Raw genomic sequence first — 25,577 nt, 5'->3', positions numbered from 1 at the left:
TGCGCTCCTCTGTTTAGCCCCAACTCCTGCCTGCCCCCTTCCCACCAGCCCTGGGCTTGCAATGCTTGCTGATTTGGAAGGTGGTACCTATGTTGAATTCTTCATTCTCTGTGACGACTTCAGCATTGGGGAGGATGGTTGGGGGAGGGCATTTGGTGAGTGGATAAGCTGAAAAGATAAAAGCAGACAAGTCAGGGTAAGAACATCATTCTCAGGGGAAATAGTTACGCATTTGTTTAATTCTTCACTTTCTCATTCCTTATTCATTCACAAAACAAATATTAATGAACATGTATCTGTACACAGGCCAAGTTTAGCCCAATACTATTTTGCTTATCAGCTGTCATCCTTTTTTATTTGTTTTGAGACAAAAACCAGGAACCACGTATTAAACCAATAGAAATGAGGGAGGATCTAAGGCATCAGGGAAGGGGAGAGGGGTATTTACTGAGCATCTCTGTATGGCAGGCGGTTTCGCATTCTGTTACCTTTAGTTCCCGCAATAACCGATCGCCCTGCAAGGTGTTCTTACTCTACTTATAAGGAGATCCAGGTTCAGAAAGGCCACACAGGAAGTATCAAGGCATGGTTAGGATTCAGATCTAGACCCCACATTCTTTCCACTACATGAACTCTAAATACTATGTGGCTTATGCAAGCACCCACTGAAGTCAGCTTGCTTCCCTTCAGATCTTTGGCCAAACACTCCTGGCTTCAGTGGATTTTCTAAACTGGAATCCACCCCCCTGGGCAGAGACTGGCTGATGCTTGGATGCAGTTGATGTTACAGAGGCAGAGCTCAGTGTGGACTCATAACTTGATTTTCATTCATTTCCTGGTACAAAGTTAAGTGCTCTACAAGTGTTAGCTGCTACTGTCAATGCTACTGCTATCATTATTATTTCTGGAAGCACCTCAATCTCTGCTGTGTTTTAAAAATAACATTATTTTTAAAAATGTTACCATACTGTCATTAAAGAAAAATGAGATTTTCCATGAAAATATTAGGAAGAAAATTGAACTCACCCCTTGCCCTCTCAGAGATACCACTGTTAATCCTTTACTACAAAAGTTCTTGGAAAATTTATTCTCTGCATATATAAATATTTTTCTCTTACAAAATTTGCCAATGTTTTATACTTCTTATTGATCCCCATGCACTATTATATCACAAGAATTTTCCCAAATAATTCAGTGTCTTCAAAAATATGATGAAAATGACTTCATAGGATTTCATCATAATTTATTTAACAGATACTCTATTGTTTCATTTAGGTTGCTAAAGTTTTGCAATTTAAAATAAAATTGGGATGATCTTTACATATGCATCTTTTGTGAATGTTTTTTCTTTTGTTTTTCCTTTCTTTTTCTTTTTCTTTTTTTTTTTTTTACTGGAATTAATTAAAATTCATGACGTTTTAAAGCACAAGCATCTCCTGCTGAATGCTAGTACTTCATTCCTGGAAGTCAGATGTTCTGTGTAAAGATGCTAACTGGGAGCCTATTTCCCATTATTTTAAATGGAAAAATTATAATGCTTTGCATCTTAATCCAAAATCCAAAAAGTAACTACAACAATAAAATACCTATATACATGCAACATACCATTGTATTAAATGTAAAATACTCAAAATACCACTTTATGATTATCAATTAATATAGTTGTAACACATCAGTAGCTCCGTGTGCCACAAGTAACACACACTTTGCATACCATACCTTAAACATTAAGTTCAACATGTGAACTTTATCACCTTGAGACTTACTGTAAAACACTAGACAAACGTGAGGGCTAAATATGAACGACACTGTGGGAATGTGATCAGGACAGGTGTTAGGGTACCTTCACAGTGAACTCGATGAAACCTTTTGGAGCCTGCAGTGTCCGAAATGCCCATCTCGCCGTGGACACTGGTGCTCTTTCCCAAATATCCACAAGGGATTCTGACATTTCACCAACTGTAGTTGGAATGTAACTTGAGGCTTTTCCTACACATAGTTTTATTTAAAATGTTGCATTATGTTTTGGGGATTTAACTTAAGAATTTTTCTACAGAAGCATCAGATGAACAATGCTGGGTTGAAAGCTACGTAACCTCTATGAAGCGTGGGTATTAAAACCAAGAGGCACTCCCGGTGTAATTGACCAGGTTTAACTTTGATTTACCATAAACCAGTCAGTCTGCACTTGATGCATGTTTCCACTCCACTCTCCAGGAAAACTGTTCCAATTTATATCATCAACATACAGTTTCTCCAATACTGGGTGCTATCATTTGTCTTTCATCCAATTCATTTAATGAATATCCGTTGAGGGCACACTCTGTGCCAGGTACTGCTAGGTGCTGAGTATACAAGAGTAACGAGAAAAAAAGCACAGGCCTTGCGCTCAGAATTTAAAGCCATTGGGGGAGAGAATAATTTTCATCAGCTTGATAAGCAAAAAGAAGTGGCATTTATTTTATTTTATTGGCATTTGATAACTAGTAGGTAAACATTTTTTTCCTATGTTAACAGATTATTTGCATTTCTCCTTTTAATTAAATCTTCCTGTCCTTTGTTCCTATTTGAACAAATAAGAACTCCATATTCAAGATTGACCTTTGCCTTTTTAATAGATTTTCACCCTTAAGCATTTTCTTGTTTTTATTTATGGTACTTTTTTGATTCATAGAGGTATTAAATTTTTATTTAATCAAACCATCAATGTTTTACTTTGTTTATTTTTTTATTTGATACCTTCCATTCTCTTCAGTCTCATGCTTAATTTTCCAGAAAAAACTAATAAAAAGAAATCATCACTTTGACATAATCTGGTATTTTATATTATGTGGTAACTATTTTGACTGGGGTGATTTCCCATTACATTAAATTTTTTTTAAATTACAGATTTCTGCTCAATGCAAAAAGCTTTTGGAATATTGAAAAGCAACAACAACAAAATTCCCCCAAACACCACCACCTATGAATAACCATTGGTAATATTTTGTCATATGACCTTCTATCTTTTAGACACACCCCTCTTTTATTTCTTTAATAATATCACATCACACTGTATCTGCCATGTTATAGCCACAGAACTCTAGGGAAGGGATATATTCAAGACTCCATTTCATTTTGTCCCTCAGCCCGTTGCTCCCTTCAGGGCTGAGGTACTGACGTGGTTAGTCTGATTCCGGTATACACCAACATGTGAACCGGTAGGTGGGAGACATTGCTTTATATTAGCCGCAGTCTCAGGAATAGACGCTGTGGGCAACTGCACATTGTACTCTTTCTTACTGGGTGCATTCTTTCTGATGCTGACGGATGTGTTGGATTGGCCTTTTATTTGATGCTCTTTAAGCCTGATTAGTTTAAGTAAAAGAAACATGGTTCATGTGGTTCGGTTCAGCTTACCAGAGCACTAAGGGCTCTGTGTTTGAGTTTGGGGCCTAAGCTCAGCTAATATTAAAATGGTATCTTGCTTCCTTTGCCATTGTCACTGCTATATATCTCTTTCTCAAGAAACTCACAAGGAGGGACTGTGGTTGAGTGTAAGAGCCCACAGTTACTGCATCCTCTAGTTATATTACCACCTGACTCCTAACAATCACCTGTTTTTTAAAAACTGAATACTATAAAACAAGCATTTCCTTAAGTCAATGAATTGTATTTGACATGAATTATTTTTAATGACCATATTTTTCCTATATGTATGCATGTATGTATACATATATCATAACTTACACACTGACTTGCCTATTATTTTACATTTAGATAGTTTCTAGTTTCCCTGTTACAACTAACATTTCAAGGACTATCTTTATATATGTATCTTTGCACAATTTCCAGAAGAAGGACGGCTGGATGCTAGATTGTTGTGTTAAGAAACTTCTGATGCAAGTAACACAAATCAACTCAGACTAGAGTAAGCAAAAGAGCCTATCAGAGACTCCTAGACTTTACAAAGGTGGAAGACAAGGAACTGAAGCGCCATCTAGAACCCAGGAAAATTTTCCATGTGTCTCTCTCATTCTCTTTCTGCATGTAGGATTTTTCTATTTCTCAGTCCACCTGGAGAGAAGAAGAGAGCCGATCCACTGCACTTTAATTTCTATTTTTTCTCTTCAGGGAGACCAGCCCTGGCAGGTCCAATGTCAAGTTCCCAAGACAGAACATCTGATTACCCTTGCTGGAGTAAGGCCAGGTGGGGAGCAGAGGGTCGCGAGGTATGAACATAGCTGCCAAGTTCCCAGGGGAGAGGGGAGGTTGAGGAGATGATTGTGAGGTGTTCAGGCACCCCAAACTGGATCTCCTTCTTTACCATATTCTCTCTTAACTGTTTCCAAATCTTTGTGCTTTTCCCTCCTTGGGTTGAGATTTTCAGGTTTGTCATTTCAGAATTGTTTTTCTGCAGTGTCAATTCTGCTCTTTGCTGATTCTCATGGAGATTTAAATTCTGCTATTTCATTTCTCTTCAACCTTCTTTTCTTATTATCTAGCTCCCCTTGTAAACACAATTTTTAATTTGAAATAACACAAATATATAGAAAAGTGGGACAGATAGTATAAAGAACTTTTTTTCCTGAGGCATTTGAAAGTAAGTTGCCAGCATGATGTCCCATATCCTCAGAATATTTTAGCATGTATTTCCTCCACACAAGCATATTCTCCCACATAACCACAACACAACCATCAACATCAGGCAATTAGGCAATTAATACTGGTACACTACTGTCTTCTAATCCTCATACCTCATTCAAGTTTCACCACTTATCCCAATAAGTCTTTAATAGCAAAAAGATCCAGTTGGGAATCATATGTTGCATTTAGTTGCCATGTCCCTTTAGAGTCCTTCAGTCAGGAAAATTTCCTTAGTCTTGCCTTGACTTCATGATGTTTACATTTTTGAAGATTACAGGCCAGTTATTCCATGTTATGTCCCTCAATTTAGGTTCATCTGATGTTTCCTCACAATTGGATTCAGGTTGTGCATCTTTGGACCATCGCAGAAGAGATGCTGGTTCTTCTCATTTCATCCTATCAGCTAGGGCATGATTTCCATTTGCCCCATCACTGATGATGTTCACTTATATCACTTGATTATGGTGACTTCCAGGCTGCTCTACTATGAAATTATTCTTTCTTCCCTTTGTAATTATTGTGTGAAGAGATAGTTTGAAGCTATATAAACATCCTACTCCTTAAACTTTAAATATATTAATTCATTTATATCTGAATGGATTAATGGTTTTCTATGTAATTCAACAGGTTACAATTTGTTACTATCATTAATTACTTTGATGGTCAAATTGTCCCCAGTATGATTGGTGGGCAATACTTCAAGCCAGCTTCTGTGTCCTTTCGACAGGTAACCATCATTCCTTGAACACTTCCTTGCTTTCTGCCACAAGATGTTCCAGGCTCAACTTGTGCTTTCCTTGCCCCAGACCTGGAATTAGCCAATTCTTCAAGGATCGCTGGTCCATTTTAGTGGTATATGGAAACCAAGACTGGTACTAGATGTGCTTGTTGTTATTGAGGAGTCACTGCTCCCGAGACCTCTCAGGGGAAAGAGCTAAGGAAAATATGTGCACACACACAAACACACACATGCTTACACACATATGAATCCATATTTCCTTCCATATCTATCTCTCTATATTGGAAACCATGAGCTCACACTGCTACTTCCAGTTCAAATCAAACAAACACTTGGTATGTTCTGATTTTCTCTTTTTTCCATATTTTTAACTTTCTTCTCTGACAGCAAGACACCTGCTTCCCATTGTCCTTAATCTATTACCTTATTTGCTCAATTGCCCATATGGAACCAATTTCCCATCTCTGTGCCACCACTCTTCTGCATGAACGCCCTCCTCACCCTATTTGGGGCTCTCCTCACTGGACTGTTGCCCTATGTGGATGCCCCCCTCACCCTGCTTGGGCTCCAACACCCTATGGGGATATCCCCTCATCTTGCTCAGAGCCCTGATACCCCATGGCAGCCCTCTCCTTTTATGAGTAACTTCTCACCCTTCATAGCATGGATTCCCCAGACCAGGCCGCTCCTCAGAGTGGCCTCCCTCCTCCCTCTGACTCCTTGGCCTAGGCCACTGTGGTTCCAACCCCCTCCCACTCTGATAGGTGTGGACGTCCACCTTGCTTAACCCCTTCTAACTACTTTAGGACTGAACTGAATTGTTCAGCAAGGGAAGGGAATGGAAGGGAAGGGAAGGGAAGGAAAGGGATTTCCTCCCTTTTATTACTTCTTAGCTAGATCTCTTTTCACTTCTGTCTGCTGTCTTATCTCAACTTCTATTTAGGGTCCATGTTATCTAGACTTTGATGCTAGATACAGATGCTTTCCAAAATTTACTTCTATTTCCTAACTGTATCTTTTTTATGGGCATTTTTCTCTGCAATTCAAATCCTATTTCTCATTTTAAAAAGTGTTATAGGCCTCCTTAAGGTCCTTACTTTCCTGCTTATTCATGCTTATATGAAGTGAACTTTACTTAGGTCTGATGCTTGCCTAGAGAAAGGAAATTTTCTCTCCCCCACTGTTCTAGTTTGCTAATGCTGCCTTTTTGCAAAACACCAGAAATGGACTGGCTTTTATAAAGGGGGTTTATTTGGATACACAGTTACAGTTGTAAGGCCATAAAGTGTCCAGTTAGGTACCTTTACTGGAGGCTTGCCAATGGTGTCCGGAAAACCTCTGTTAGCTGGGAAGGCACGTGGCTAACATCTGCTCCAAATTCTGGTTTCAGAATGGCTTTCTCCCAGCACGTTCCTCTCTAGGCCAAAGCTCCTCTTCAAAATGTCACTCTCATTTGCTCTTGAGGCATTTGTCCTCTCTTAGCTTCTCTGGAGCAGGAGTCTGCTTTCAATGGTCATCTTCATACTGTCTCTCATCTGCATCTCCTCTCTCAGCTCCTGTGCATTCTTCAAAGCGTCCCTCTGGGCTGTAGCAAGCTTGCTCCTTCTGTCTGAGCTTATATAGTGCTCCAGTAGTTTAATTCAGACCCACCCTCAATGGGTGGGGCAACATCTCCATGGAAATTATCCAACCAAAGGTCTTGTCTAGAGTTGACTGAATCACATCTCCATTGAAACACCCAAAGGATTCCAAAATCTAATCAACAGTAATATGTCTGCCCACACAAGACTGCATCAAAGGTAATGGTGTTTTGGGGGACATAATACATCGAACTGGCACACCCACCCACTCCCAATTCCCACTCTTTGCAAATCCATCTTCTTCTTTTTCTTTAGTTCTTGTCTCAAATAATACTGCTTAGACAAGTCTTCCACAATTATTGTTCATAAAGTAGAGTTCTCCACCTTTTTGTTCTCCCTCTTAGCCTATTACTTCTTTCTTTCAATGCACTTAATTTTTTTTTTTGGAGGGGGGATTTTTTTTTATTGTGAACTTTAACATATATACATAACAGTGATAACTTTTGATGTGTGATTTCACAAGTAGTTAGAGAGCAAATCTCAAAGAATTTCATGGGTCACAGTTCCACAACTTTAGCCATTTCCATTATTGTATCAATGCACTTCTTACAAGTTGCAAATATTTTATTTGTCCACTTACTTGTTTGTTATCTTTCTGTCCTTGAAGGAAAAAAGTTCTATGGGAAGCAGGTACTTCACAGAGCAGGAAGGATGAATAGTCAATAAAGATTTAAGAAGATGCTCAAACTCATCATTAACATAAAAAAGATGTACCATTGCATGAATCCACCAGATTGGCAAAAATTTAGAAGTCCAATAAAACCCAATGGGAGCACCACCTCAGTTGCTGGGAAAATGTAAATTGTTATAACCACTTCATAAGATAATTTGGGATTTCCTAGTGAAACTGACCAGGTGAATACTTACAAGCATACAATTCCATATAGGTATTTACTCTAGAGAAAAATCATATATATTCATAAGAAGGAATATCCAAAAATGTATATTGTTTGAAAGAAAATAACTTAAATATCCATTAACAGTAGACTAGGTCAATTGCTGTATTTTCACACAATAAAATACTAAACAGCATTGGAAAGTGAACTGAGCATTGTCACATGCACTAGCGTGAATTTCAAAAGCCTAATTTTGAGTGGAAAAAGTAGGTCAGAATATTTACAGAAGATTTCTATTCACATCAAAGAAGTAATAGGTAAAATTAAACACTATCTTTCCGGAGACACACATATGGAGTAAGCTTAGAAAGAAAAGCAAGGAAATGATTTAGCAAAAATCTGGGATCCTGGTTAACTCTGAGGGTGGGGGAGGAGAGTGTTTTGGGGGAAAGGAACTGGTGTTCTTTTCCTGGGCTGAGTGGTGGGTGTTTATTTTAGTATTACTCTTTAAACTGCACACACATATTGCATACACTTTTTATACCTATGATATAGTTCATAATTTACCAAAAGCTCTCTGAATGTGTAGAATTTGCCTCTCTTGCTTGCCTGGCCGCCAGCACAGTGCCTCCCCACCCCAGCCTGCGGGCCCGGGCCTGGCATTGGCTCCTCTCCGGCCCCAGGCCTTTGCCTGCCCCCTGCTCAATGAGGCTGCAGACCATCTGAGTCAGGACTTGTGGGTCTCACGTCTCTTCTGACGGGCAGCGGGGCCACTGAGCCGAGGATGTATCTTGAAACAAGTGTGCTCACGGGGAGACTTACTTAGGGGAACTAAGGAACAAGGACGGCCTGGGGCTGTGAGGCCTTTCCTCTACCTCGGCCTGGCACAGCTGAAGACTCAGCAGCAGGAACAAGCCTAGTGCTGAGGTGACTTCACCCAGAGCTTGTCAATAACTAAATATACTAGTAATCACAATGATAATGATGATGACTATTAAACTATCATTTATCAAGTACCGTTTATACTCCGAGCCTGGAGCTAAGGATTTCCGTGCATTACTTCATTTAACCCTATGAGGTTAAGTACTGACACTGTTCCCATTTTGTGGATAAGGAAATTGGGGCTCGGAAGGGGGAAATGACAGGACCAAGGTCCCACAGCTTATATGTGGCAGAAGTGAGGTTCAGACCCAAGTCTGTGTGACTCTGGGTCTGAGGAGAGGGGTCTGAAAGTGGGGAGGCCTCAGGAAGGCTCAGAGCAGGGATTTACATAAATGGCTATCATTCATTAAGTGTTTACCAGATTCTATATGTTTACTGTTGTGTTTAACATAACCTCACAACCACCATGCGAAGGAACAAATTCTGAGGGTGAGAAACTTGCCCAAGGGCATGAAGTGTGGAGGCAGCAGAGTCTGGATTTGAAGATGGCCTGTCTGGGTGCACAGCTGGCACTGTCCCCCGCACAGCACTTGGCCTCCCCCTGCAGAGCTTTTGGAGACAAGGGTGCTTCCTTGCCTTGGTTTTCCTGACTTGGTTCTCCAGCTGGAAATCCAGAAAGGGCTCAAGGTGGAAAGGAGAAAGGATGAGTACACCAAGGCAGGCCAAGGCTTGGTCAGCTGAGCGAGGCAGACCCCGGCTAGTGATAAAGACACGAGCCAGTCCCGCGCCAAGTCGCTGGCCCTTCATGTCATGGCAATGCCACTGCTGCAAAGAGGCAGTGCTCTCCCTGGTTGCACAGCGAGAATCAGACTAGGAACTCACAACCACTCACTTTCCAACACCCAGTGTCCTAGTAGTGTGAACAGCAGTTTTTATCACTGCTCAAGAGCTGAGAAAACAGGGGTCTAGTGAGAGGAAACAACTCGTTCAAGGTCAGAGAGCAGGTAGTAGAGCTGGGACTGGAACAAAGGTCTCCTGTGCCAGCGAGGGTCACCCACTCCCTTCCTGGCCTCTCTCCAAGGGAGAAGGACTAAACTATATCCCCAGGGAGACTGGAGGAAGGGACAGAGAGTACTTGGCTGGGCCCCTTGTGGTCTAGAACAGTCGATCTGCAGGAGGTAGGGTCTGGTCAGCTTTCCTGCCCTGTGATCACCCCCTGGCAGGGGGATGGGCTCTGATTCTGGAGGGGGAGGGGAGGCCGTGACCACCCTCACCCCCCATGCGGCCTGTGGTGCTAAGTGTGACTAATTCAGAAGTGTTAGCAAACCAATTTTGTCATCTCCCAAGCCACAGCCTCCAAGATGGCTTTTCATCACTAACATGTTTTGCCTTCCATCTGTCTCACTCCAAGGCCTAGCTTTCTATTGATTCTGAGCTCATGAAGGAAAGGAGGAGTTATTTATCAGACTCCTCAAACTCCAGAATCTGGCCTCTAGGCCTGCACACAGAATCACAGGTACACACCCCCTAACGAAACAGACCCATGCTCATCTGTGCAGATGTACACCCACATACAGTGGCGCTGTAACCTTCCTGGTCTTCTAAAGTCAACATGTAGGGCACAAGTCATATAGAGCCTTAGATCCCTGGTCCCATTAGTGGGGTGACTGGTGTGACCAACAAGAGGAGGAAGGAACTGAGGCAGATTGGGAGGCCGTCTCCCATGTTGTGTTCACCTTGGGGCATAGCTCCCTGAGGGGAATGGCAGGCACAGCTGCCCACACTCTTTCTGTGATCATTTCTCTCCATCTTTTTCTGTGTCTCCTTTGCCTCTTCTGAGGGCCTAGAGCTGAATGTGTCCACATTTCTATAAATGCAAATTCTTGAGCCTTTCTTGGCCTCCGGTTCCTCATTTGTAACATAAGGGTAATGATATCTGCCTTACTACCTTATAGAATTCTTAGAGGTCACAAACTCCAAGGCCCACATTCTACAGGTGGAGAAACTGAGGTACAGGTGGGGAAGGAACCTGTGCAAGATCACACAACTGGCCTGAGGTAGGGCCAGGAATAAAATCCAGTTTTCCTGATTTCTAGCTCAAATATGTGTAACGCTCTATAAACTGTAAATATGCAGCATTATTCCATAGATGGACACAAGCCCATAGAGAACACATTCCTTAAATTTTTCTATGCAGTGTCCACTGTCACAAAAATGTGGAAATTAAATCCAGGCTTATAACACTGGATTCTTAGAAAACAGGCTGTTGCTAAGCAAAACCCACCCTGGATCATTCTCACTCCTCCTCCATGTCTTGAACTGTGCACAAAAACACAGTCCTCCTTGTGAGGTCAGCAGAATGTCCTGGGATTCCTTTGGGGTAGGGGGAGCCCTAGAAGGTGCTAAGGGACAAGCTGGGAACAGGTAAATGGATAACCCAGCCAGTGAGTTGGCTGTGACCAAGTGAAACAAGGAACCTCACCTGCTGCCTCTGAGCTCGGACTTGGCACCAAGGATCAGCCCTGGTAGTGTGGAAGAGGAGAGAAACCTTACATTCAAGGGATCCTCTGGGGGAGCTTTCATAAGTGCTCAGACATTCAATTCTCCTAATTTGGAAGAAACTGAGCCTCAGAGGGGTTATATAACTCATCCAAAGTCATGCTCTAGTGAATGGAGGAGCCAGGACTCAAGCCCAGCCTCGACTTGAGGGCTCTTTCCATACTGACCTGCGAAGGCTATGGCGAAGATCCCACCCATGGCTGCTTCATGGTGGAACTTGAGCAGGACCTGGTTAGATGAGCTGTACATGGTTTTCTTGGCTGAGTTCCGGGTGAAGACACCGAGCTGTGGAGCTGTCTTCTGTGGCCCATCCCTGCATGTAGGACAGAAGGTCCTGGAATGTCACATGTCACCATGGCTATCTGCTCCACCCACACCATCAGTGGATTTAAGAGACACCTGGTGTGGGTGGCTGTGACTCTTCCTGCACCCAACATTGTCTTTCCCCAACACACCTCTCTCTAATCTCTTCTGACTCAGTCTCCAAACAGAGTTTTAGCAATGCTCTCACCCAAGAAGCAGGTGCCATGGGGCAGGACTGCGGATCTTACAGCAGATTCTTTCAGTTGGAGGTAGCCCTGGGGCAGGGCTGGGGGGTAGGTGTAGGGAGCTGGTGCTTCTCTCCCTGCCAGCGCATTTCCTTATCCCCAAGCAAAAAAGACATAACCATGTTGCCTTTTGTGGGCAAAGGATTTTCACCATGGAACCTTATCTAATCCCTCCCATCTATTCATAGTCATTGCTTGGAATTAAGCTGGAAATTAACCCAGGGAAGTCTGGTTACAATTATTCAGTCCTTGGAATTTTGGGAAAGATACTGTTATCCTATGTTACTCCAGAATGACAATAACTTCCAAATAAGGAATTTAAAAATTATATCTTTGCCCAACTCAGTGGTTTAGAAAAAACTGTCTAGGAAACTGTATTTATTGACTAACAATTTGTATTCCCATTTTAAAAATAACTCAAGATATTCTAACCATATAACTTAAAGCTGAGTTGTCTAGTTCGGTAACCACTAGTCACATGTGGCTATTCATATTTAAATTAATTAAAATTAAACAAACATTAGAAGTCAGCTCCTCAGTCACTCTAGCCACATTTCACATGCTCGATAGCCACATGCTGGCTACCATATTGGACAGCCCAGATAGAGAACATTTCACTCATTGCAGAAAGTTCTGTTGGACAGTGCTGACTCAGAACTTCTCATCAGTAGAAGACCAGTGGGACTTCAAAAAATTCTGCCCCCAAACTCTTTCATTCGTCTGAGTAGCTTATCTTAGGTAAATGTAGAATTTTGGGTTGGACTCTGGAAATACTGAGAATGGTGTGCATATCCAAGCCCACTCCCAGTCACACACCCATTGGTGCTTTCACTGACGCTTGGCAGGACCTGGACCCTAGGTTGGGAGCCACTGTCTTCCAGTCTTTCTCCCTTCAAGGAGTCATAAGGGCTAATTGAAGCTGAGCACCCATCACCCATGTGTCTTTGAAATCCAGAGGTTGACAGCCATTTAGAATGATTCAGTTCTTGGTTTTCTGAATAGATAGATAACCCGGTTTAGAGCCCAGCTAATTCTCCCTTCTAATTGTCTGTTGACATGGCACCTACCAGATGGTGATGAAGTCTCCAGAGGGCTCTGCCTGCATCAGGCTGAAGTTGAGGCGGATGCCGTGACCAACGGATACTGTGATCAGCCAGACACAGTCCTGGGAGCTGGAGTACGGACTGGGGAATCCCGGAGAGTACACAGTGCCATTGGAAGAGGTGATGTTCCCGCCACAGGGGACTGCCAATAAAGGAACACATATACAGGTGAGAGCTGGAGATCACCACCCACCTGAGAATTCAGATGACTTCCTAATGAAGTCCCAGCTTACAGCGCAAATCACCCTGCTTAAGGAGGTCAGGTGGGATGGGGAGAGGAGATGGGGCTGAGGATGACTGGCTCTCCCCACCAGTCCTAACACACCGCACCCCTTCCGGCCCCAGGTCTTCACTCCAGGTGCCTCTGTGGGCCTGTCGCAACCTCCAACCTCCTTCTTTCTCTTTCTCATACAAGACACCTGCCAAGAAGGAAGGACACACTGAAATGACCCCTCCTTTCCTAGGAATGGGGGTGGTGGTGGTTAGGGTTGCGGCTGCAGTACTTTTGCTGGGAAGAGTAAGAAATTATGAAAGCCTCTCTTTCTTTCTCCTTTTGTTTGTTCTTGTTAGAGTGGTACTTTTGGTCTTGAGTTGGGTTATCTTGAGGTGAGGTTAAGGTTGGTTCAAATCATGGCTAAACCATTTATTGACCAGAAGACCTTTGACAAAGTGGTTTAGTGTCTCTGAGTTTCCATATCCTAATCTGTAAAATGGGACCAAGAATATCCCGTATGGGACTGTGGTTGGAAATTCAGTAAAATGTTCATCCCGGGACCTTGCTCTCAGAGGCAGCATTTAAAACATGGATATGATCTTTTCTCCTTATCTTCCTGAACCCCAAAAGTAACACCTAATTTTAGTCTCACTTTGATCTAGGCTTCAGGCTGTGGAAAGAAGAGGCCCTGAAGTCTCCATGGTGTTTAGACTCGGTCACTAGGGAGAAGAATAAGTAGGAATTCCAGGCCAAAAAATAATAAAAAAAAACCCCACAAAACAACAATCCCAGTCTGGAATAATGAGTATATATGGCTGGCGAAGGGCATCAAGCAGGAGTCTGCATGGGGGCAGACCTGACAGGGAAGAAACAATCCCAACTACCTCCAAGCAGAGGACAGGGTTCCTGTGAATGCAAAGGTTTCCTGACAGTGGTCCACATGGAACACCAGCCCTCGTACATGTACTGAACACCCACTTGCTGCCAGGCATGAGCTGGGTGCTGGGGAGAACTCTTGCTGTGTTCCATGGCACTCACAGTCCACCGGGCATGCAGCCAAGTATAGCAGCAACCACATCACAGGGTGGAGACAGCATCATAGTGGGACACCACAGAACATTTCTGGGAGCTCCTCATCTGGTCTTGTGAGGGTATGGAAGTATTCCTGGTAGAATTCACATTTAGACATTTAAACTCAGACATGAGGAATGCCTAGGGCTAAGGAAGTAAAGCAGGAGAGGACAGGAATGTTATATGTAGAAGAAGCAGTGTATGCTAAGAACCAGAAGCCAGAGAGCATGTCACATCTGGGAAACAAAAGGTGTTTCAGCCTAGCTGGAGCATGGAGCCATGGGAGTGGAAAACACTGGCAGGTAAACAGGGACCAGACCCCAGGGACATGGTGTGCTACATTAAGGGGTCTGGAATTTACCCTAAGGGATGTGGAGGAGGCCTTGCTGGCATCCGAGCAGGGGTTGTCAGGATCATATTGAAGGTTTTGAAGGCTCATTCTTGCTACACTGTGAAGAAAGGATTGAGGAGTGTTACGACTGAAGGTTGGGAGACTAGTGAAGAGGCTCATCTATGTAGTGGCCCAGACTAAGGTAGAGGCAGTAGATAGAAGTGGATGCATTTGAAAGATATTTAGCATGTAGAATTAACAGGATTGGTGAAAATGGGAGATAAGCAACAGGGAGGCACTGAAGATGGTACCCCAATAAGGGATGAGTAACCAGGCAATGAGTGGTGCCTTTGCAGACAGAGATTTCAGGTTTAATGGCAGAATGGTGATGAATTCAGTGTGAACATGTTGAGATTTATACATCTCTGGGGTAAGTGAAGGTATTTAGTAAACAATCGGTTATACAGATATGGAACTCAGGAAAGAGATACAGATGGCATTTGGAGACATGGGAGGGGATGAAGGAAAGAGGGTGTAGGAAACAACTTCAAAGAACAACACTTAAGAGGAAGACAAAGGAAGAGATGTAGAAGGTAATAGGAAAAGCTACAGAATCTGGTATCAAAGAAGCCAAGAGAAGGGAGTTTTCTTAAGAAGGGAGAGGGGCTTCTGGTTCAACATGGTAGATAGAGAAAAGCATTGCATTCTTCTCTCTCCTGTGATGCCATAAAAAGACAAACAAGGAGTGAAAACAGAATGAAGTCCACAATGAAGAGACTGAGAAGACACCATCAGAAGATCCTAACACATTTCTAAAAGACACAACCAGGGGACATGAGGAGGGAGCTGATCAGTTCTAAGAAATCCAAGAGAAGTTTGGGGCTCAGAAATAAGAGTTGCAACAAGGGTAGGAATTGGTTATGGGGAAGAAAACAGGATTAACTGAAAGTGTGTAGACAGAGTAACTGACACTGCCACACCCTTCCATCACCACCTTCTGCAGAAGAGCACCTGGCAACCAGGGACTTACCTTCCCTCACCGAGCAATAAATCAGAACAAAGGAAAAAAAAAAAAGAGTTCACTTTAGAACTCTCTCTCTCTTCTCTTGTTTAGATATTTGGAATGCAACTTTATTCTTTATTCTAATTCTAAACAAAAAGCAATGGGAATGGCAGTAGCAAATAAGATTTCACCTCTGAATATTGTGATGTTACTATAGCAGTCTTATATTTGAAACTCAAGAAGGAAACAACTGAGTTCCAAACAGATAAATATGCAGGTCCAAAAAAATGAAAAGTATTTTTTTAACTGCCATATTCATTCCAAAGTTCATGAATCTTCTTCAGCATCCCAAAGATTAAGCATGTGTTCTGCTTAGGTATCTAATAAAGTGACAAACAAGCTGCCCCACTGCCATCACAGTCTATGAAACTAGGCTTCTGATGCTGAGCTCCAGCCCCATGAATGAAACGTATGGCAGGATGAGAACAAAGGCCTTCCCGTGCTCTCTCATATTCCACTCTCTCTTACCATTAGGTTAGGGTCACACAACTAACTCTGGTCAATGGACTGTGAGCAGAAGTGATATGCGTCACTTCTGGTTGAGACAGTTAGCAACTGGTGTGCCTCCTCTCTTCCCCTACAACAGTAAACTTGAGGGCCACAGCTAGAAGTAGCTAGAAGAAGGAGTTGTCCAATCTGCCTTGGACTTTATGGGAGTAATAAAGAAACCTTTATTATGTTAAGCCACCAAGATTTTGAAGATGTAAGAAAAACAAAACATGCAAGAATAAAAACAAAAGCATTTAGTTCAGGAGAAACAAAATTATATGAAAAAATCATGTTTCAAATATGAAGCAAATTGCAAGGTTTGATTTTTAAGCAACTGGTGAAGTGTAAGGGAAGTGAAATCAGTTAACCCAATGCCAGAAACACTTTCCCTCAAGTAGCCCAGGGATCACGGCATTGAGTCTCCATCAAATGACATGTAATCCTGGCATGTGACTTCACCCAGCATCAAATAAGGTTTACATGGTTATAATAATGTAAACATTGTTTATAGGTTTTTCAGTTTTAGAGTTCAAACTATTGCAAAGCATGGAGGACTTAATAGTAGTTGCAGTGAAGAAGGTAAAGGTTAAGTTCTTGGTAATGTAAAAGCGTAGCTGACATAGGGGACGAGAGAAGACAGAAGAAAGGGTAGGAGCACTAATTATCCTCATTTTAAAAGTGGAGAGTCCAGAGATGCTGTTGAAGTTTGACGGAAGTAGAAACAGAAGTTTCACTGTATAATTTCAAATAACAAATATGACCAACACAGAGTTAAAAATACTAATACAGATGTTGTACTCTTGGAAAAGAGGAGCAGAAGAGAGTGGTAATAACAACTTAATATTTAATCTTAAAGTTAATCTTTTATAATGGGAAGTCAGTGGATGGTAGTATTGAAAATTGAGAAAGTATAATTCCTACAAAGCAATGAAAAGCAGATTAAAAAATAGTGGGACTTGAAAAGAGGATTTCAAAAAGGACAATATGCACATGAAAAAGTATGCAACATGATTACTTACCAGGAAAATATAAATAAAAACTGTAATTAGATACCACTACATACCCAATAGAATGGCTAAAATGAAAAAGACTGAAAATGCCAAGTGTTGGTGAGGATGTGAGCAACTGGGGCTGTCATGCACTACTGGTAGGACTCTATATTGGTACAGTCCTTTTGAAAACTGGCAATATCTACTAAACATATGTGTACCCTAGAACACAGAAATTCCACTCCTGAGTACATACCCAAGAAAAATGAGTCCATATATAGTCACCAAAAGACATGTACAAGAATGTTCATGGCAGCTTTATTCAAAATAGCCATTAGGGAACAACACAAATGTTCACTGACAGTGGAATTTTTCAATAAATTATGGTATAGTCATCCATGGGAATACTACAAGCAATAAAAAAGAATGAACTACTGCTACAGGTAACCACATGGATGAATCTCATAAACATAATAATGACTCATAGAAGGCAGACACATTTACACAAAGTTCAAGAGTAAGAAAAACTAATCCGTGGTGATAGACGTCAAGATAGCAGTCACCTATGGGGAAGGATATTGACTGGAGAAAGACAGGAGGAAGCCTTCTGAGATATTGGAAATATTCAGTATCTTGGGTGGTAGACACATAAATATTTAAATATGTATAAATTAATTAGGTTGTAAACTTAATATATATGTACTTCACTGTATGCACATTATACTTCAACTTAAAAGATGAAATTACTTTTTAAAAAGACGTATATTATCTAGAGCTGCAGGCAAAACCACCAGAAGAATTAAAAACCGTTATAAAAGGAGGGTTTGTCTTCATAAAACATACCTGAGAGGGGAAGCGAGAGACAGTAAATTATTGAAGGGAAGGTGGGATCAAGGTTGGATTAAAAAAAAAAGAGAATTCAGAAGGTTAAAATGCTGATGGGAAGAACTGAAAAGCAAGGGAGCTTTTAAAAGACAGATGAGAGGGAGAGGATTGGCTTCCGATACCCTTGCTGAGGGCGCTGGAAGGGAAGAGAGCGCCCTTCCACCGAGACAGGAAGGGAGAGGAAGCTGCCTAAGGGGAGGCCTTGGCTGAGATGTCAGAGGAGGGGCCGTTCTGAGACGCCGCGTGTGTAAGGCTCAGCATTTTATTTTCATATTTGGGAGACTGGCCTCGGCAGGAGCCCCCCTTACTGCCCCCACCAGCCTCCCCGCACGCCCAGCTCCCCAGCGAGCCTCAGCGGCCCAGAGTTGTGTTCTCACGAGATCCTCTCAGGGGTCATGAGGGAAGCAAGCCTGGGGCAGGTGGGGAAATGGAGGCTCTGAAGGAGGAAGTGGCCTTCGCAAACCAGTGACATTTATCGAGACCAAGGCAGCGCCCCCCAGATAGGCGGGGGCGGCATTAGTTCACTGTGGCCCTTCAGACCTCTGCCTCGGACCCTGGTGAAGTCAGGCCATGTCCCTCTCTGGCCCAGACTGCAGGACCCTGAGAATCCATCATGATGGTCCAGACCAAGAGACCCCAGCCCTGCCATCCTCACAGCTGGCCCTGCCCCAGGGGTGGGGAAACTTGTCACTGTCCACTCCTCTCACCTGCCCTATGGGCACATACTTGAAACCATTATCCTTTAGGCTGCACTGGGAGAAAGGATAAGGATGGGAAAACACACCTTCTTGACCCTTGCTTTACTGGATACTTTGAAGGGGTTGGGAGGACACTGCTCTGCTCTTGCGGCTCCCCCACGGTGGCTATAGAGTATTTGGCGCTACCATCCGATCTCAGCTATGGGGGGTGGGGTGGGGTGGGTGTGTGACACTTCCCTGCCACCCTGCCTGGAGTCCCTGTTTGGAGAATATGACAATATCATCCTCCTATGCCACCTTGTGGGAGTTGCTTTCCACAGTCATCTTTTCAGAGATACCTCGTGGCAGGCACATGCCAGAGCCATCCTTTCATGGACAACCCATTGGAGGGAGAATTTAACATCCTTTCCTCAAATGACCCTGACATCCCTCTCACAGTGGTCCTAGGGGCACACCCCGGGACACTCCTATTGAAGGGAAGTGGGGAGGTTCTAGTCTTTAGAAAGACACCAGCAGAAAGCTTGTAATGGTACATGGCAAACCAACAGTTCTAGAAAGATCAACTAGTTACGTACACAGATGGTTCTAACAATCAGAAAAACTAACTGAAGTTTGATATTTTTAGAAATTGAGTCTTATATTCCAATATCAGAGCAGCTCAGTTCTGCCCCCAAGATCACTTTTTCTATGGAGAGCTGACAGAGTTCACCGTGAGCTAGTTGCTGTGCTGAGTGCTTTACACAAGCCATCTGCTAAATCTTTCCAGCTTCTGTGAAGCAGAAATGCTAAGGCTGATTTTACCAATGAAGAAACTGAAGCTCAGAGAGGTGAAGTGTTTTGGCCAAGGTCACACAGCCAGGGATGGAGCCCAGGATAATCTGATCCCAGAGCTAGGGTACTTTCTCCTGGGCTACAGTGCCCCAGCCAACTTCTCCCCTTTCAAGACAAATCCCAGCTTCTCTGTGGAAAGCCCTGGGGCCCAAGAGAGAAAAAGGAAGGAAGATGGAACTGAGGTGTGCAGAAGGGGTAGAAGCAGAGCAGACCTCCTGCTCCTCTTCTGTCCTGGTTGTGGTTAAGGAAGAAGACCCAAGAAAGTGCCACATCCAGCTTCCTGATATTATCAACTCAGCTCTCTCTAGGCACATGTGGGAGAGAGAGAATAGGGGGAGAGGGAGGTGAAGAGTAGAGCAAGAGGTTTCCTAGAAAGAGGCTTCATCCTCTTCTCCCTTGGGACCTCAGCACACCACTGGGCTTCTATGCTCTCACGCAGTTTTCCCCTCCAACTGAAATGTCTAGCTCTTCAGGATGGATTGTCCCAAAGGCTGGGTATGTCTTCCCTTTGGCTGTGGCTCCTTAAGAATGGACCTACATCTCTTCCCAAGTGCTGGCACAGAGCTCTGTCCCCAGGACCCTCTTGCCCAGCTAGGCTTGGTCCCATTCACAGGAGAATAGGATGGACAACATGTGCCTGGACCTTCCAGCATGGCTGATTCCATGGTGCAGGCAGAAGGGAAAGTGGGATTGCTCTGGATCAATCTCTCCAACCCCTGAGGAAGAGTCACCAGGGAGGGACATACCTTCACACCTGGGCAGGGGGTGGTCCCAGTTCCGGTTGGTGCCATGTTGACATGTAAGGACAGGGTGGCCCATCAGTTGATACCCTGGGAGGCACTCGAAGGTCACTGATTGTCCAACGTTGTAGCCAGCGCCCCTCACAATGCCATTGGCAAAGGGTTCTGGGTCTGGGCACTCTTGAAGTTCATAGGCTGGAAATGATCAAGAGACAAAGTGGTTTTATTCTGTCTGGGCATTTTCTCCCCAACCATAACACAGGAGAGAGTTAGCATAGTGGAGAAGCCCCAAGACTTGGACTCAGACAGACTTTTCTTATTTACTAATTTTGGCTTTGGGTAAGTTATTTAACTTCTCTATGCTTCAATTTTCCTATTTATAAAATGATTACTGTGAGAATTAAGTAGGATAATATTTGCATAGCTCTTTGCACAGTGCTGGCACACACTAAGAGTTCAATAAATGTTATTGAGTATTATTTCCAGGGGAAAAGGAGACTCAAGGAAGACACTGCTAGATAGAACCAATATTTACTGTGTCCCTACTTGGAGCCAGCCAGTGAACTGGGTTCTTTCACGTTGCTTATCTTATTGAGCCATCACAATGAACAAGATCACAAACATGTAAAGTGGTGCCATGGGGATTTAAGCGGGGTCTTTCTGACTCTGAGAAATTAGAACCTATCCAGGAGTACTAAACCTTGGTGGGAGTAGGCAAGTAGAGAAACCGTTCAGATAGAGTAGCTGGGCTAAAAGGAATGCATAACCCTGTCATACAAGGCAAGTCTCCCTAACTGTGTGAATGGGTGGGCCTGACCCTACAGGAGACGCTTTAGCAGAAGTAACTGGGGCTTGTCAAACCGAGAGAGCCTACCAGGAATTTGTGAGCATGGGCCAAAGAGCAAAGCCTTCAATTAACTGGGTCCACACAACAAAGAACAGCCTTCGTGGTAGTAGTTGGGTCCGCCCTAGACTGGAGATTGGCAGTGGGAGCAGACAGAACGTTCCTAGAGTGGAAACTCTCAATGGGAGTGGTTGAGACCAAGTGAATACCATGTGACAGCGGATGCATTTATCATGTATAATAGCAATAAAATTAACAATGATCACAAAGCTAACGTTTCCCATGCACTCACTCTGGATGGCAACTGTTCTGTATTTTTCATTCAGTCTTGTACACAGAAGTCTCAGTGGGAGGAACTGGGCAGGATTCACTGGGAAATCATCAGGGTAATTGGGTGCTTTTAAAATTGAGGAGCTGTGGTGGGTGTGGTCGGGCTGATCAGCTCAAGGGGATATGTGGCCAGGTGAGCAGCAGGGGTCTGTGCAAATTCAGAGATGAAAGCCTTCCTGGAAGCAGCAAGGCTGTTTCACAGGGAGGCAGGCAAATGGGCTGGGCTGGGCCTCTGTTAGAAAGAGAAGTCTCAGTGGGAACAGGTGGACCCAAAGCCAGTGAGGAGCCTAAAGAGAGGGGCCGCTTGTGAAATGCCAGAAGCAGCCTTGAGGAGGGAAAAGGGCCTCTTTCACAGGAATCGTCTCAAGTGGAAGGAGCTGGGCTTTTCAAAGAGAGACACTCCAGTGAGAGAACCTGCATTTCTTTCATATTGAGAAAAATCTCAGAGTCTGCTCCACTGGAGGAAGCTTCAAAGGGAGAGGCTGGGCCTACAGGGCAGAAACAAACCTCAAGAGGAATTATCGTTAACTTTCCCAAAGAAGATCTCCTCAGTGAGAGGAGGCTGCCTTGTCCCAAAGGGAAGACACTACAGTGGGAAAAGATACAATTCCAAGTAAAGGGCCAAGATTAAAAATAATAATAATGCTACCTCACGTTTTGGAACAATTATATGTTGTAGTCATTTTGCTTGGCTCTTTCTACATATGATCCTTCTGAGAAGTTTAAATGAAAGAAGTTAAGCCTGTCAGACTGGGAAGAGGAGCTCATGCTATGACTAAAGGTTACGTAGGAATATTTACTTGAAGAAGAGAAGAGAAAACCCAGCCTAGGAATCTCAGAGTGTCCAGTCAGAGGTTTCTTGAGAAAGAGTAGGGAGCTGGAAACCTCTTCCAAAGAAAGTTGAGGACCAGCAGAGAGCTGGGCCTGTTCAACAGACTTAGCCTCAGTGAGGACAGGCGGCTCTTTCACGAAGCCAGGTCTTTCCATAAAGAAAAACCCTGGGGTGAGAAGTTGGAGCTTGTTTCACGAAGTACCTCTCCACAGGGCTTGGTGGGGAATGTGAGCCTACCAGTCAGGGAGAATTATTTGGCCAGTCGCAAATTGGGAGGCCTCAGTGGGAGTAGGTCTCTGAAATGAGGAGCAAGTTGGTGCCAGAGGTTGAGATCTCAAAAATGGGAAGGCTTAAAGGAAGGTGACCTATCAGAGAGCTCAAGTCTGAGGGGAGCAAGTGACCTGACACCATGTGTAGCAACATAAGGACTTGTAGTGGGGTGAATGGTGACCCACCCAAAAGATATGTCCTCCTGGAATCTGTGAATGTGATCTTATTTGGAAAAAGGATCTTTGTAATGTAATTAAGTTAAAGATCTTGAGTTGAGATCATCCTGGATTAGGATGGGCCCCAAATCTGGTGACAAGTCCTTACAGGAGAAAACACAGACTGGGGAGGAGGCCATGTGACGATGGAGGCAGAGGCTGAAGGAACACATCCATAAGCCAAGGATGACATGGACGGCCGGCAGCCACCAGAAGCTGGAGAGGCAGGGAGCACATTCTCCTGTGGGGCCTCCAGGAGGGACCAGCCCTGCCACACCTTGATTTCGGACTTCTGGCCTCCAGAGCAGTGAGAGAATACAATTCTGTTATTCTTAGCCACCTTGTTTGTGGCAATTCGTTACAGCAGCCTCAGGAAACTAATGCAGGGCAGCTGCACAGGGGTAGGTGCAGAGGGAACAGCCGGGCCTGGGACCTGAGGGACGCCTCAAGGGTTATAATGGAGCTAGTGGTGAAGGTAAAATTTGTGTGGGATGGGGAGGGTCCAGGCAGAGTGGAATCCTTGACGGTCACAGCCAGGCATCTCACACAGGGAGGCTGGTGGAGGCATCGGGCCTCTGAAGGCATTTAGAATCCCTCCCCGCCACACAAACACAAGGAAAATCCTCAGCAGGAGGAATGGCTACTTGCTTGTACAGTGAAGATTGAGTGGGAGTAACAGGTGGGTCATAGAGCAGGACACTGGCAGGCATCTCGCCCTGTCATTCCCAGAAGCTTGGAGGGGTACCCGGGCCCCTTGTGGAGGGGAAGTCTCTGGAGAACTTCTCAAAGGTAACCCAGGAGTGCAGGTGGGTCTGAGCTCGAGGTCAGGGCTCCATGGGAGCAGTTAGGTCTCTTCTACAGGGAGGAGTCGAAGGAGAGTCTGAGCCTGCCCCAGAGGGACAGGTGGGCTTATCACACAGGAGCTGCAGCAGGAGTGGCTGGTCCCACCACACAGCCTCAGTGGGCAGGGCTGTGCCCACCCCAGGGGTGAAGGAAGGCACAGTCTGCGGGGTGGACCCGGAAGTAGCCTCAGGGAGAGCACCCAGCCTTGGCGAGAGGAGCTGCGTCTGCCCAGAAAGGAAGGCTGGGCATGTATCTGGATCTGGGTCTCTACAGCGACAGATCATGGCCATCCAGTGCAGCATCACCTGATTGACGGGCCCCTGCTTCCGACTGGGGCCGTGTATGTTCAGAGGCATGGGCACCTAGGTAAGGTTTGCCTCGTGACAAGCCCACAGCACACTGAGGCCTCCCGGGTTTGGCAGCATCACTACTGCACATGAGGTGGTACCGTCTGGGCTAGAGGTGCAGCATCTCCCCTGAAGCATCACCAATGTGTTTTATGGATTGAACCACATCCCCAGTCCTATGGATGTGAGCTCATTAGTAAATAGGATCTTTGAAGAGGTTATTAGCTAAGATGAGGGCAAACGGAATCAGGGTGGGCCCTGATAGGACCCCGATAGGGGTCAGCTGGGAAGAGAGAGATGGCCACGTGACAGAGACAGAATTAGCCACTTCCGGAACACCACAGACTTCCGGGAAAGCATGGTCCTGCCGACACCCTGAGTTTGGACTTCCAAGTTCCCAAACTGTGAGACAATAAATTCCCGTTGTTCAAGCCAGAGAGTCTGTGGCACTTTGTTACAGCAGCCCTGGAAAACTGAGACAGACGAGAGGCTTCTCCATGGCGACAAGCCCAGCCACTCCCCCGAAGACGCCTCAGAGACAGACCCAAGCACTCTGAGGAGACCGCGTCCGTGTAACAGGTCCAGACACATCCACAGTGGGAACACCCCAAGTCTTTCCCTCAATGACAAACCCAATACTCAGTCACTATTCCTCTCTGGTGTGGAAGGTGCTCCGAGCCATATTATTTCCAGAATGAAAACAGTAAGTCTCAGAACATTAAGTATAGTATAGTACTATTTATATTGAGACACAACCAAAAAATTCATCAAACATCACACATTTTTCATGGTAACATCTGTATGCCAATGCATGGAAGGCCAGGAAAGATCACACCAAAATAACAGTGGCTACTTCTGGGGGGTAATCCTGGGCTCAGAGGTGGGAGACAGAGTGCTTTCACCTTACTGTAATGTTTTAATTCTTTTCTTTCCTTTTTTTTTTTTTTTAACAAGGTAAATGTGTTGTGAATTCTCTGTGTAACTAAAAATTAATACTAAAAAAATTACAAAACAATATTTATAGTATGTTCCAATTTTTTAATTATATACCACCTTGTTAATAGTTAATGCCTCTCTGATATAGTTGACAGGATTATGAGAAAATTTTGACTCTATGAAACTCTAAAAAATATATAAGGGTTTAGTTCTTTTTATAAGCATGTATTAGTTTTGGGAAAAAATATTAAAACCATGAAAAAAATCACTGGAAGAATCTGGGAGAAGGGGTTAGACAAAGAGTTCAGGCAGTCATACTGGGGAGGCATCAGAGGAAGAAGTTGGGCCTATCCAGGGCCGCCCTGTACAGATGCACACTTTGTGCACAGTCTTCACAACCACAGGTGATGGCCTGTCACACAGAGGAAACCCAAGTTGGAGTTGATGGGTCTTTCCACAGAAAGTGTGCTAGGAGGATGGGGTCTTTCCAGGATTTCATCACAGTAACTCTCAGTAAAGTCGCAGTAAGTATGTATGGTTGGGTCTCACGTAGGAAAACCCTCAGCAGGAGTAAATGGGCCTGTTTCATCATGCAAGGCTCAGTGGGCGCTCCAGGGTCTGTTAACTGGAATCCTCAGTCATAGCAGGAGCCTTGCTGAGCCTAATCGGGCCTGACACTCAGGGAAGAACCAGAGCGAATAATTAAGCTTATCAAG

The 25,577-nt window shown here is 44.1% G+C and overlaps 1 protein-coding gene across 4 annotated transcripts in view; it reads right to left on the bottom strand.

Annotated features, from left to right (window-relative positions):
* The window catches only part of CSMD2 (CUB and Sushi multiple domains 2), a 646,653-nt gene that overhangs the window by 99,256 nt on the left and 521,820 nt on the right, over positions 1-25,577 (bottom strand). For all 4 annotated transcript variants that reach the window (XM_037827786.1, XM_037827788.1, XM_037827789.1 and 1 more), the window contains 4 exons: positions 20,251-20,439; positions 12,898-13,075; positions 11,450-11,595; positions 88-168 (listed from right to left, as the gene is read on the bottom strand). In XM_037827786.1, coding sequence (XP_037683714.1) covers positions 88-168; positions 11,450-11,595; positions 12,898-13,075; positions 20,251-20,439 — 594 coding nt within the window. The remainder of the gene's footprint in view (positions 1-87; positions 169-11,449; positions 11,596-12,897; positions 13,076-20,250; positions 20,440-25,577) is intronic.

Source organism: Choloepus didactylus, chromosome 2, assembly GCF_015220235.1.
Source record: "Choloepus didactylus isolate mChoDid1 chromosome 2, mChoDid1.pri, whole genome shotgun sequence".
NCBI classification, from domain to species: domain Eukaryota; kingdom Metazoa; phylum Chordata; class Mammalia; order Pilosa; family Megalonychidae; genus Choloepus; species Choloepus didactylus.
This window is presented reverse-complemented; position numbering and strand designations above follow the sequence as displayed.